Here is a 13,308-nt window from a genome sequence, read left to right as displayed (position 1 = left end):
GTACTTTCCTGGCGGCCGGGGAAACCCGCCGGGGCAACGTGCTTCCCCGCGGCCCGACCCGGCCCGGCGTGGTCCAGGGCGGGGATTTCCAGCCCCGGCGCCTTGCGGGGCGGTGGGCGGCCTGTGACCCCCGCCGCTGGGAAGGGCCGGGCCCGGCCTGGAGGGGCAGCGCCTCGGGCAGCGGCCCAGCCCCGCCGCCGTGCCCGCGGGGCCGCGCACTAGCCCCGGCGGCTGCCTTGGGCTCCGGCTCACGCTCGGCTGCAGGCACGGCCCGCTCCTGCCGCCGGGGTTTGCGGCACCCCCCGCGGATTGACGTTTGCTCCTTGACAGCAGCGTAAAACGCTGTTGCATGGCCCCACTTGCTCATACAGGCAGCTCTGCAGACTTCAAAGAGGGGAAACATGACCGGTGAAGGCCTTCAGTCATTGGAAGCCACAGGGGAAGAACATGAGGAAGACAAAAAGAGAATATAAATTTCCACTGGAAGAGTTCAAGGCAGTATCTCTGCATATAGAAAGCTGAAAAACTTCCACAGCGGGTACCAGAACACTGACCAACACTCAAAATCTCCTAGCGTAGTCGTGGTCTGGGCATTTCCTATAAAGAAACAGCAGATATGAGATCCAAAAAAGCCCCATTTTGTGATGACAGAACAGCAGTAGGTTGTTTGCACAACTGAGAACTGAAGAGTAAGAATAAAGGAAGCATAACTGAGCAGAGCCTTATGACACTAGTGGGTAATTTTCTGTAACAGCATTCCAGTAAGATGAATTTGCCAGACTCATTCATACCTTTTCTAAAACTTTTTCAAATTTCCTGTCATATGTGGTGATGTCATGTAGAACACTGTCAAATTTCAAACATCTAGCTGTGCTGACAATTAGTATAGTATAGCTTTTACTATAACACCATTTCACTTTGCGTAATTACAGACATAGAAACATTTGCTGTTTCAGCAGTGGCACACAGAAAAAAAGGTTAAAATCTTAACAGTTTAAAATGTTTATCAGATCACTGATAGGTCATTTTAAGGAAACTGCTGATGTGGACAAGACGGGACTCAAGGTTCAAAAATTGATTCAGCTCTCCATATACCCTATCTGAAGAGTGACGGGGTGTGGAGAGTTTTATTGGACATAAGGAACTGTTTAATGTCACAGAAGGAACTGAGTTCTGTATATGTACATATGTGTGGCTTTAATTGCAACTGCTGAAAGATATACTTTCAGAGGGCAAACTTCAGTGTGAGGACTTCAAGCAGAACTGCCTAAATGAACTTACACTGAATCTGTTGTAACATATTCTTGACTTTTTTACATACATTCTCCCAGGGCTGATTAACCCAGTGTTCCTCCTCAACTCTCTTGCAGCCTGCATTGCTCCCTTGTGCCGCTCCACCCCCAGTCACATATCTGCCCTTTGCCCCTCTGTGCCCTTCGGCCTCCTTCCAATATGGCAATATAAACTGCTGTTTCCTCCACTCCCAGGCCTCAAGGCAAGCAGTTTCAGGCTCTCCCTTTCTGTTTGGCAAGCCTCATATCGCAGTGAGGAGGAAGGGAGGGGGAGGATCAAAAAAACAAGCTAAAATGCTTGTAAAAGCAGAAAGAGAAATGTCGCTGCTCTGAGCTGCCAGGCTCTTGCTGCTTGCTTTGTCTCTTCAAGTATAGTAACAGCTCCCTCAATTCTCCATTCCCAACCATTTTCTTTTCAGAGAAAAAGATAGAGGGAACTTTCCCCACTTACTTAGCTGCAATGACAGATAGTCCTTTCTCCAAAGAACATCAGAACAGAACTAAAGGTTTCTTCTTGGGACTGAAATGCCTGAGGAACAGTGCATTACCATCAGCGTCCTGGGCCTCTCCAGAGGCAGAGAGGACAGCAGTGGTGCATAAGTCCTACCCAAGCTAAATACAGGCTTCAGCTTTGGTTCTTGGGTTCTGTGGCACATCACAGTGGGACTGATCCTTATTCCGTCCCTTTCACCTGCTGCAGCAATCTTTCAAGATTACAGTCCTGATCTAAAAAACAGTTGATAAACTGAAACAAGGCACTCTGCAGACTCTTAGCTCTGGAGGGGTGGGAAGAAGGCTGCATTCAGATAAAGGTGTCCTCAGCCAAAGGAAACTGCTTTCTCAAGGAGCCCCATCTAATCATAGAGGTCAAAGTGTGGCTGCCCCATTAGCAGTGTTTATGAAAATAAACATAATGGTAGTGTTGACTGAAACAGCAAAGGTGATACAGTAAATTTCTGGAAGTGGAATGCAGCGACCCTGGTGAATGAGTGCATTATAAATACTGATCAAGTAGCCCAGACAGCCTTTGAAGTACCTGATGTAACTGCATGTCCAGAAGCCTTCTCCAAGAGGCCTGATGAATGCTGGTCTCCCCATGCTGTCATCCTCCTCTGATGCCTTCCTCAGTTTACTGTCTTTTGCAGCGTTAAAACATCTGGCTTTAATGGTGCCTCTGTAACGCACCCCTAAACATCTATGAAGGGGAGAGAGGGGAAAAAAGGCTTCCCATTGCTACTGCTCTTCTCTACCATAAATTTCAGAAAAAAATACTGTTACCTGGTTTCTTACCACCATAACTGACTGTCAGAATATCTCACTAGGATTTCAACCTTACCAGTTACACACACACAACCTTAACAACCTGACATGCAAAAATATTCATCATGATTTTTATCTCAGCTTTTTTCTGGAGACAAAACCAGCTCAAAGTGGCAAATTCATCATGTCAGTGCTACCTAGGATAAAATACAAGATAATCTGAAGTTTCAGTACCACTGTTCTGGTCTTTAATCCTGGCCAAGAGTATTAACCTGTAACTGCTTTTTTGTCTTGGGGACAAGCGTTAAGTTAGGTGAAGTACTCCATAGAACACTAAAAGTATTACTTCAGCTGTATCTATAGCCTGCCTGGCTGTTGATACATACAAGTAACAGGAACTCTCTGAATTCCAAGCTGCCTTAGCAGTGAGAAATGGAACATTGCCCCAAGGCCTCACAAGGCTTCATCGGGGAGCCATGCAACTCAGCTAGCGAACGGAGAGGTGGAAGGAGACTCCTGTACCCACTCTCCCACAAATCCAAACCCACCTATAAAACCCATATTAAAAAAGAAGAACAGTTATATCACTGGCTAGTGCCCACATTTTTGAGCTTCCCAAAGTTATCAAATGTCTCCATGGAACATGATTTACTTATTTTGAACTTCAGAGTGTTAGCTTCGTTACGAGCATCAACCCCCTTTCCAGCAGTAAAGAGGTAGGTTTCATTTGTTAAACTGATCTCAGATGGCAATTAGCATTCCACAAAAAACTACTGACCAAGTTTTCTTTGGAAGATGTGGCTTATCAACTTCTTTAGGACATAAGAGGAGGAAAACAAAAAGAGAAATAGGGAAAAAAAATGATATTAAACTTAGGAAAAGCCAACTTAAGACAGAAAATATTAACTGTGGATAAAGTAGCACAATTATTTAATTTACAAATTAAGCCATCCCAAGAGCAGAGTAGTTCTGACATCCTGTAAACATGAGATCAGATAAACTATGTTTTGATAATCTAGGTGGATGCAAACTGCCCACTTTGTTTTGACTAAACACAGCAACAGGACACCTAGGTCTAGACCAGTGATAATGACTACTCTTTTTTAATTATTTATGAGACTTTTTAAATTGCTTTTGGGCATATAGAAAAAAAAGTGGGTAAAAGGCTCACAAGGGACAAATATCATAGCTAGACATTAAGGGCATCCATGACTCATTGTAATAACCTCAAATGTTCAAGAAAAAGAAAAACCCAAAACCCAGAGCGTACATCTTGCTGCTCCCTTAGTGAAGGTCAATACATTCACAGTCTGGAAAGTTTCTATTCTATTTGCACCCAGACAGAGTTTTGTTTTCCACATCCTCCTACACAAAGGATCACAAGTACAAATGTTAAAGTTTTCCTAAACCAGTTGTGGGTTTTCTCACATTTAATGCTCATATTAATTCTCCCATAAGCCATAAATAGTCTCAATAGCATATCAAAGCCACACTGAATAAGTTGAGGCTTTTATATCAGTCAAAAATTCTCTTTCATTGTTATTTATTTGGAGGATAAAAAAGAGTTGGAATGAGTTGCAGGAAGATCTTCATCGTGTTCAATTCCCTTTTTAGATCTGAGGGTCTGCTTACTTTTCTAAGTTTTATTCTCTGCTTCTAGGAAGACAATTTTATTCTTCTGATGGTATAATAACATTACATTCAGCAGGAGATAGGAATGCGAACAATGCCAAAACAGAGATGACTGGACTAAAATAAACCACATTTAGATGGGAAGAGGACCACCTATGTGTCAAGGAAATCAAAAGGCTGCTATTCAGCTGCATCATGTTGTGTCAATTCAGAGCTCCACATTTCTGGTTCTTCCAAAGGACTTGTCCTTCGAAACAGCAGGTTGTCTGACTCCAAGTTACTTCTTGCTGTCATAGTAAAAATTTCTCTAGATCTTATGCCCCTCATTTATTCCTCATTATTTCTCTGCAGATTTTAGATCCTTCCTGAAGTGTTTAATTTGCTTGAGTTGAACGAGTTGTTGCTATTCATGTTCTTGAGGTATATTTTATGTCAATACTCCTCCATCAGAAAGAGAATCAGATGTGGCAGTATGTGATTTCCAGAGGATTTCACTGGAGGATTACTACTAAGACTATTAGGTTCAAGAAGACACAAGTGGTTTGTAAATCATGCTAAATGTGATTGCATCGCACTTTACCTAGGAACTGGGTCGTTACTGTGATGAAGCATTCTGTTTAAAAGGCCAGCTAGCTCAGAAATTAATTCATCTGTTCAGAAGTTACAGATATAAGGTGAAAATTCCCAAAAGATCTACATCACTGTTTCAAATGGTACATAAGCACAAGGGAATTCACTAACTTCCAAAAACCTGCATGCAAAGAGGAACTTAAGTCTTACATTGTCACATGCAAAATAAGTCCCTAATTCCCAAAGCAAAACCAGAAATCTGAGCTTTGTGCCTGAGTTCCCAATGCAGCTAATGGGGAACTGATCTGTGGTTTACAGCAACACAACAACAAAAAAAACCCCTCTGTACAAGCTGAACAAGCCATAAATCATCATGTTCTGCTTGAACAATGATGGCACAAACAGTTGTAGCAGACACAGGGTTCAGTGACAGGAGCAGGGGCTGCTTAGGTTAATCCTGCTGCCAAATGATGGTAAAACTGCAGCCCGAGAGAAAGCGGGCTTTTCCTTTTCGTATTCTGCTGTGCAATACTGTGTTGCTTAAGAATATTTTGAGAAATAAGAGGAGTCATAGTTGTACTGAAAACCCTTTGTCTTTTTAACACTTATGGGAGTAAATAAATGAAAAGTAATCTGACGTGCACTACAGAAGAAAAAAGTTTCCTTTAGACTTTACATTAAATTTGTAATATTTTCATGAGAGTATATTAGAAGAAAAAATGTAGTGAGAACAGGAAGAATGGTGATGAGCCTTTGATGAGAGGTTAAGCTGGTATTTTTTGGCTACCAGCTACAAACTGAATGTTAACCCACATACCAATACCCACTGGATACACATAACCGGAGTGGCGTGGGGGGGTGTGTGGAGGAGGAAGAGGCAACAAGTGCTAATTGAGTGAATGTAATTAGTGAAAAGGTTAAAAGACTGGGTTTCCAGCAGCTAGAGTTTGCAGTCAAATTTTGACAAATTTGCTTGTTAAATCACTCAATTGAAAAATTATTGGGGTAGAGTAGACAGATAGATACATTCTAATACAAAATTTATTGCATTAATGAGATGCCAAAATCAGGCTAAAAAACACACACTGGATGTCATGCTGAATATTTTTTTTTTTTTTTTTTTTTTTTTTTTTTGGTAGAGGAGGAAGGAAGATTGCTCCATTCATGGTGTGCTCATTCAAGACCACCTCAGACTCAGAAAACAAAGAACATACTGACAGAGCTTAATTTAGCATCAACCAGTGGCTGCACTGACCTAAAATCCATCTATCTCAGTACCAGCCAGTACCAGCCATCCCAGGTAGCAGATCATCTGCTTATGCAATGGAAGCCATCTGGACCTCTAATACAATAATCTGGGCTTGTTATTTGAAGTTCAGTGTTACTATTTGTGGTAATCCAAAAGGTCACTCAAGTACTTACTTTATAAACAAGGCTTTTCGGGGAAAAAAAAACACGTTTGCATCCAAATAGAAACATTCTTGGGCCAGAAATTCAGAATGCCAGTGTGCACAGCTGGCTTGGGGAGCGGGTGCTAGATGCTGACTTCATCACCCCACGGTGCTGCTGAGACAGGGTATACAGCAGCCTTGGAGGAGCAAAGCATCCGTTGTTACAGTGTTAAGTGATTTCAGCAAAGGGAGACCATTTTCAGCTGGAAAAGCACTGTCCTAAAGATCACTAAGGCCAAAGAACAAAGTAAGATTCTCATGTCCTTCCATTATGCGAGATTAAAGAAACAAAACACCCCCTTGCTAACACACAAAAGCAATGAGACCATGTTTTCAACAAAAAGGAAAACATAGTAAAACATGCTTGTACCGCATCTGGAAAATTAAGTCTCAGTCTCTGGGTCTTTATGAAGTCATTACTTTAGAAAACATGAACGTCATAAATAGACATGAGAAGGGTTTTGTCCTGCTCTGAGAGTAAAGCACATATTTAAAATAGGCAAGACCACCGGCTCTGACATTCAAGGTGCTGTGCTCTCTTCAGGCTATGGTAATAGCGGAGATTAAACTACTGTCTAAGGGCAGGCACAGAAATCTGCACGTCTCAATATCAAATGTTTCAAAGCCTTAAGCACACAGCATCATTTCTAGCACCGCTGACACATTGAGAAGTACAAATGCAAGGGTCTGAATGAAGTACCAGCATCCTGGGGTTTGATACTGGCCTCTTGTCACTTCCTTAAACTTCCTTGGTTTTATTTTAAAAGGAAGTTAACTTTTCTCCTGTGGTGAAGCTCTTCCTAATACAGTTTGAATGGATATCTAACTGCGAACCTGGTTTGTGTCTGAGCTTTGTCAAACACATGCTGTAGTTCTTCAGCACGCTGTCTCCTTCACTTGGCCGCTCAGTTATAAGCATAAAATAAGCTACTGTGAGAACATATCCAAAATTAAGCAGGTTATCGTCCTCTGAAAGAATATACAAATGTTTGGCATCGGCCCAGGTCTGTAGGAGTTTCTGTTTTCTGTGGGTCTATTTTTCTTACTTGGAAACAATAGTGGCATTCATGCCTAGGCAGTTCATGAGGTTACCACTTCTGAAGCTGCGTTTCTCAATATGCAGCAATCACTATAAAAGATGCAGCATACTTCAGACCTTAGCACATTCAGTGTTACCACAGTGATTTCCCTTCTGCTGGCTCCTATGGAGTAATTAAAAAATTAGTTTGTTTTGAAGTGAAACATTGCGTGTACATATGAAGCTGCTCAATCCTGCATCCAGGCTTTGTAGATTGAAATACATATACATTGTGAGTGCTGTTCTTTTGTTTCTGTCCTTGCAAATCTCTTTCTCCCTCCCGTCAGTTCCTTTCTAGCCAATGCTAATCTTCTACACACAGAAAACGAGCACATTTATACAATATCCTGTTCGTCAAACATTGTTTTGTCCCTTTAGTTATTACACACAAGTACACTTCAGCTGACAAGCTGTCGGCCACATTGTTTGCAGGTTGTCAGGCCTCCCAAATTAGTGTATTTGCCCAGCCCCATCAAGAAAGGCTGTGGCTTTTTCATAGGCAAAGATAAGCTACAAAATTCATTGTAAACCAATTTCTTCTGTTCAATAAATAGTAGCACAAAAGACAAGCCCCTGCAAAGCAATGCGTGTTTGTCTTCTGTAATATAACACTATGACAGGCACTACAGAAAGCTATAGAAGGCAGGCGTGCTACAGCAGCTCTGAAAATAAAAAGAGCTGCTGATCAACAAAACTCTTAGGAAACACCAAAAAAGGGTGCAGAATTTGAATGTCAGGCAAGAGAATGACAAAGGTTACAATGATGCAGTTAGCGGGAGAGAATCATCTAGTAAAATGTAGAAGAGTTCTGGGATAGATACATTTATCTTAGCTGGTCAGTCTTTATAGTCAAATGAAAAGAAAAAGGTGCTTGTGGGATGTGTTTTTATTAAACCCTGAAGTAGATCCTAAGTAAATCCTTAGAATTGATTACACGCACCACCCTGAAGTGCCTTTTTCTCTCTGTTAATGGCTAAGGAGGTGGGAGTGTTAAGTCACTAGCCAGCGTGTTGCAAGGCTATTAGGATGGATAACAAAAAACAAGTCTGTTTTGAATCTCACATTTCTGTAACATCATAGGAGGCTAACGTAACTAAAATCAGTGGACAAAGGAAAACGATAAATGAGTCAACAGTTGTTCCAGATCAACATGGTTTTCAGTGCATGGTTTATGCATCAAAGAACAGGAGGGGTGGTCTGGCTGGGGTGCTCTACGGCTGTCCCTAGGAGCAGCAGAAGGTACAAGAAATTCTGCAGCAGGAAATCATGGGTAAACACAGCAGATCTTCAAATACCTTTGTCATTTTGTTTCTGTCCATTTTCACTTTTGTTTCATGGATGACAGGATGTGATAGAACTGCAGAGAAATGAAACTGAAACGTTCCCTTCTGGGGCAGCGGATCAGAACCCGTGAGCTAGTTTTATTTTTTCAAATGCACTGCTTGGGGGGGCAGGGGGGTGGGTTTTAGAAGATAATCAGGAAAGTGTCATTGTTTTATGGAATAATTACACAGAATGAGCTATGACAGGAACGTGTTCCTAATAGGACACTAAGAACTATCTATAGATGCCCATTTGGCAGGCCCAAGCTCATTAGAACACCAGCCCAGAAGGCCCTGGCTGGGTAGCCACATGTACTGGTCCCAAAAAGCCTCTTCTCAGCAGCGAGCACCTTCTTTTGGTTGGGCTGCTCCTCCTTGCAGCTCAGGGCACTGCTGTCCCCACTGCCACTTCTAAGTATGAAAATCCAGGTACCCACTGGTCCTAGCAGCAGCATCTCACATGTTAGTAGCAGTTCTGCCATCTTGTCCTCATTCTGTATGTCCAACAAGTTAAATGCAGAAGGTGACTGCTGTTTGGGCAGCTGGGTAGGAAGAGAGGGCATAGTGGTAAGCTGCTCATTGGGAGGGTGGTCCTGCAGAAGAGCACAACTGTGTGTCACACATCAGGATTTTGTAAAGCTGAGCAGTCTATGGGTGGGTTCAGACACACAGAAACTTTTTACTTTCAACACACAAAGTGTGGCGTGGTGCCAAATTTCACAAGACAAGTAGTCAAGCTAATCAAAATGATCTAGCTGTTTCCACCAAGGGCTGTGTTTTACAGAGTATCATCCATCATGCAGTGTGACTGTGGGATTTTATTGCCAGAGGGGTTTCAGTGGAATCCTCATGGAGGTTCCAGATAGGTTTCCGGGGTATGAGCTTTCCTGGGGGCAAGAAATTTGGCAGGATTACCCTCAAACTTTTGTGGGAATCATCTTTGAGACAGAAAGGATGTGGGAGTTCATGGACTGAAGATCTCCCCAGCCCATGGAGCCAAGGACTCAGAGGAGAGAGGCACACCACTGCTGCAAAGTCAGAGTGCTTCTGTGGTGAACATCTGTTCTTCCAGCAGAAGTGTATGTGGCAGGGAAAGTCCATCCCTGGGGTTCCTTGGGATAGCTATAGTCATCCTAAGTGCTACAGACCACTCACCTCTATGGAAAGCTGCTGTGGAGAGAGGGCAGCGACACAGCCAGACACTCGCCTTCCCCTTACCCCCGAAGCCCTCACCCCATCACCTCCTGCACCCAGCCACCGAAGAGCCCACGAGGCTGTGCTTCCCCCATCTGTGCCCCAAACGGGAGCCACAAACAGCCATCTCTGCCCCTAGAAGGGGAGAACTTATGGGGTCTTGTTGACTTGCAGCACAGAAGCCAGGATTCAGGTAAGTTCATGTTTCCTGGGCAGCCTGTGAATGGGAAGAGGTCCAGCCACAGCAGAGCAGAGGGCACGGAGAGCACAGGGCACGTCTGGCTCAGCGTCACCCACAGGCATCCAGTCTGGTACGTGGGGCAGAGGACAGCCTGGTCATGTCTCTGGCACGGAGCTGCACTCCTGGAGCATGAGCTGGGTCTTGGGCTTTTCACACAGAATCTAGAGGGTTCAGGGCTCTGTGCACATCAGCAGGTCATAAGCTATAAATTAGGCCATTAACCTCCAACACTGAGTCTGGCTACAGGAAGTTAATAATGTAAAAACTGGTATGAAGAGGGGGAACAAAGTACAGCATTGTCTGCAAGGATTTAACCGCTCGTGTGCTGGTGAGTTTTGAGGGTGCCTGGAATTTTTTCATAAAACCAGAGTTCAGAGATACTATTGCAACTGTAATAACACAGAGTTATATTACAAGAATGAATATAGGAAGTGTAATCACATCACATCACATGCTATATAGGTTTTTCTCACTGATTGTGCCTTCAGAGAATCCTCCCCTTCAGACATACTGAGCCACTTACCGTTTTTTGAGTGTTGACTCTGAGAATTAGAGTTAGGAAACATTCCTGGCTGTTCAAACCCTGGTCCTTCTTGCTATGTGCTGCTCCACACAGGACAGGCACCGTGCTGGATGCTAAGGCTCAGGCTCATCTCACACGGTAGTTTAAAAGTAACTGAACCTGAAGAGAGTTATGCATTGCAGATTAAACTTTATTTTTTTCACCCATCTTTCTTGTATCAGTTGATAAATAAAAAGTGATTTTCCCCACAAACTTTGCCTAGCAGCATCAATTCTTACCGGGCAACACTTTTTTTTAAAAAAAAAAACAAGAGTAGTTTTGGTAGTGACAGTATTCCATTTGCTTTTCCTCTAAAGACAACATGGACTCCCAAATTATTAGAGAAAAAGATCGTGAGTTTGCTAATCTCTTCCTATCTAATTAGGCATGACGAGTCTTTTGTGTTTCTTATCTCTGTTCCACTGGAAACTAAGCACCAGGGTGCAAAGCATGGGCGCAGGGAGCTAATTAGGCTTCCTGGCTGTTGGGTTCGCAGAGGTGACTTTTTAAAGCGATGACCTGAGCATCCCCGAAGAGCACGGCCATCCTCCGCCTGACACAGCAGGGAGAAAATGTCAGGAAGGGGCTGGTGGTGTGTTAGCACCACCGAGTGGACGAATAAGGGAAAAAAAGTTCGGTTTTGACACTGGTTGGGGGCGGGGGGGGGGGGGGGGGGGGGCGAGCGGTGCCTCAGCCTCACCTATGTTCTTCCTACTGACGGGTATCTTGGGAAGCTTTCATACACCTCGTCACCAAATCGGGCTTTTTTGTTACACCAGGCGTGGTTCTGGAGTCTGGAAAGTCACTCCAGAAAGCATTAGGTCTGTAAATACAAACGTAATAGCTGTAATAAATATAACTGTAGTAATAAATATAACTGTAGCATAAACCCAAACAAAATCTCTAATCCATGATACAAAATTTCAGATGCCTCAGAAAGAGCTCAGACCCTTCTCAGCATTTTCTGCGAGTTCTGTGCCACCCCTGAAATCAATGTGCTGTTAGGTAATGGAATGGGTTGTTCGCTAAATCACAGGGGAAAAACCCCTTAATGTGCTGTTTCAAATTGTTTCTTATACCCCAACTGTTCTGTGGGGCTTTTGGCCAGTAACCCTTGTGGGTGGCTGGCCTTGGGCGGCTTTTAATGCTGTTCACAGAAGATACATGAAGACGTGCAGCAGCTGGAGCTACCTAAGAACTGCTTTCCCCTGGCACCAGATAAGATAGTTTGTTGAATTAGATAAAAGTGCACTCACACCCCCCCCCCCCTCCCCTCATTATCTACACTTTACTGGCACACTTCTGCCAAAAGCTTTGGCCAGCTCTGTCTCCTGTGACTTATCTGTTGTGGATCTATTCTTTGGATTACATTACAGACTAGAGCACCCTTTGTGCTACTCCACAAATGCACCCGCTGTCTCTTTACTGAAGCATTTACCATTGCCTGAGATAAGCCCGGCAGAAAATGAAACCACAGGTCACTTGTGCTTTCGCAGTAGCTTCACAGCAGGACCGCCACCACCACCACAGCATGCGTGTGCATGGGGTCTCAGTGTCCTCCTCCACTGAGTTGGTGGAAAGCAGGCAGAGGTGGCTCCTTTCCAAGAGGGGGTCTGCAAGCTGGTGTGGGAGGCAAGGAGTGGCAATGCTCCTGAAATACACCCTATAAAAAGTTAACACTTGAATGGCTGGCGAGTGAGAGTATCTTTTGGGATACCCGACCACTCTGCTGCAGCCAACAGGGCTCTCCTAGAACCAGCACGGGGCAGACTACCTGCACCCTTTCTGCAAATCAATGGTCTGGACGAGGGGATCGTGTGCACCCTCAGTAAGCTTGCTGGTGGCATCAAGTTGGACAGGAGTGTTGATCTGCTTCTGGGTAGGAAGAATCCCTGCAGAGGGGTCTGGACAGGCTGGATCGATGGGCCAAGGTTAAACAAGATGAAGTGCCAGGTCCTGCACTTGGGTCACAACAACCCCACAACGCTATGGGCTTGGGGAAAAGCAGCTGGAAAGCTGCCTGGTGGGAAAGGACCTAGAAGTGTTGGTCGACAGCCAGCTGAACATGAGCCAGCCGTGTGCCCAGGTGGCCAAGGGGCCAGCAGTGTCCGGCTTGTATCAGAAACAGTGCGGCCAGCAGGACAAGGGCAGGGATTGTCCCCCTGTACTGGGCACTGGTGAGGCTGCACCTCGAGTCCTGTGTTCAGTTCTGAGCCTCTCACTGCAAGAAGGACATAAAGGTGCTGGAAGGTGTCCAGGGAAGGGCAACGGAGCTGGTGAAGGGTCTGGAGCACAAGTCTGATGAGGAGCAGCTGAGGGAACTGGGAGTGTTCAGCCTGGAGGAAAGGATGCTTAGGGGGAACGTTATTGCTCTCTACAACTACCTGACAGGAGGCTGTAGGCAGGTGGGGGTCTGTCTCTTCTCCCAGGTAACAAGTGCTAGGACAAGAGGAAGTAGCCTCAAGTTGTGCCAGGGGAGGTTTAGATTGGATATTAGGAAAAATCTCCTCAGCAAAAGGATTACCAAGCATTGGAACAGGCTGCCCAGGGAAGTGGTTGAGTCACCGTCCCTGGAGGTATTTAAAAGATGTGTAGACATGGTGCTTAGGGATGTGGTTTAGTGGTGGATTTGGCAGTGCTGGGTTAATGGTTGGACTGGATGATCTCAAAGGTCTTTTCCAACCTAAATGATTCTATGATTCTAAA

At 44.4% G+C, this 13,308-nt stretch overlaps 1 protein-coding gene across 5 annotated transcripts in view; it reads right to left on the bottom strand.

Moving 5' to 3' along the window:
- Window positions 1-1,855: 1,855 nt before the first annotated feature.
- The window catches only part of LOC308059339 (uncharacterized protein), a 31,131-nt gene continuing 19,678 nt past the window's right edge, over window positions 1,856-13,308 (bottom strand). The window contains exons 3-4 of one of the 5 annotated variants that reach the window (XM_080376512.1): window positions 12,041-12,265; window positions 1,856-11,425 (exon numbers count right to left, since the gene is read on the bottom strand). In XM_080376512.1, the coding sequence (XP_080232638.1) occupies window position 11,425; window positions 12,041-12,265 (226 nt within the window). In that variant the 3' untranslated portion in view covers window positions 1,856-11,424. Of the gene's footprint in view, window positions 12,266-13,308 lie in introns of all 5 variants that reach the window. The other 4 variants (XM_080376514.1, XM_080376515.1, XM_080376511.1 and 1 more) reach the window with 4 other exon arrangements.

The sequence above is a fragment of the Falco punctatus genome (assembly GCF_963210335.1).
Source record: "Falco punctatus genome assembly, chromosome: 2".
NCBI classification, from domain to species: domain Eukaryota; kingdom Metazoa; phylum Chordata; class Aves; order Falconiformes; family Falconidae; genus Falco; species Falco punctatus.
The sequence above is the reverse complement of the archived record's forward strand: the minus strand, read 5'-3'. Positions and strand labels throughout refer to the sequence as shown.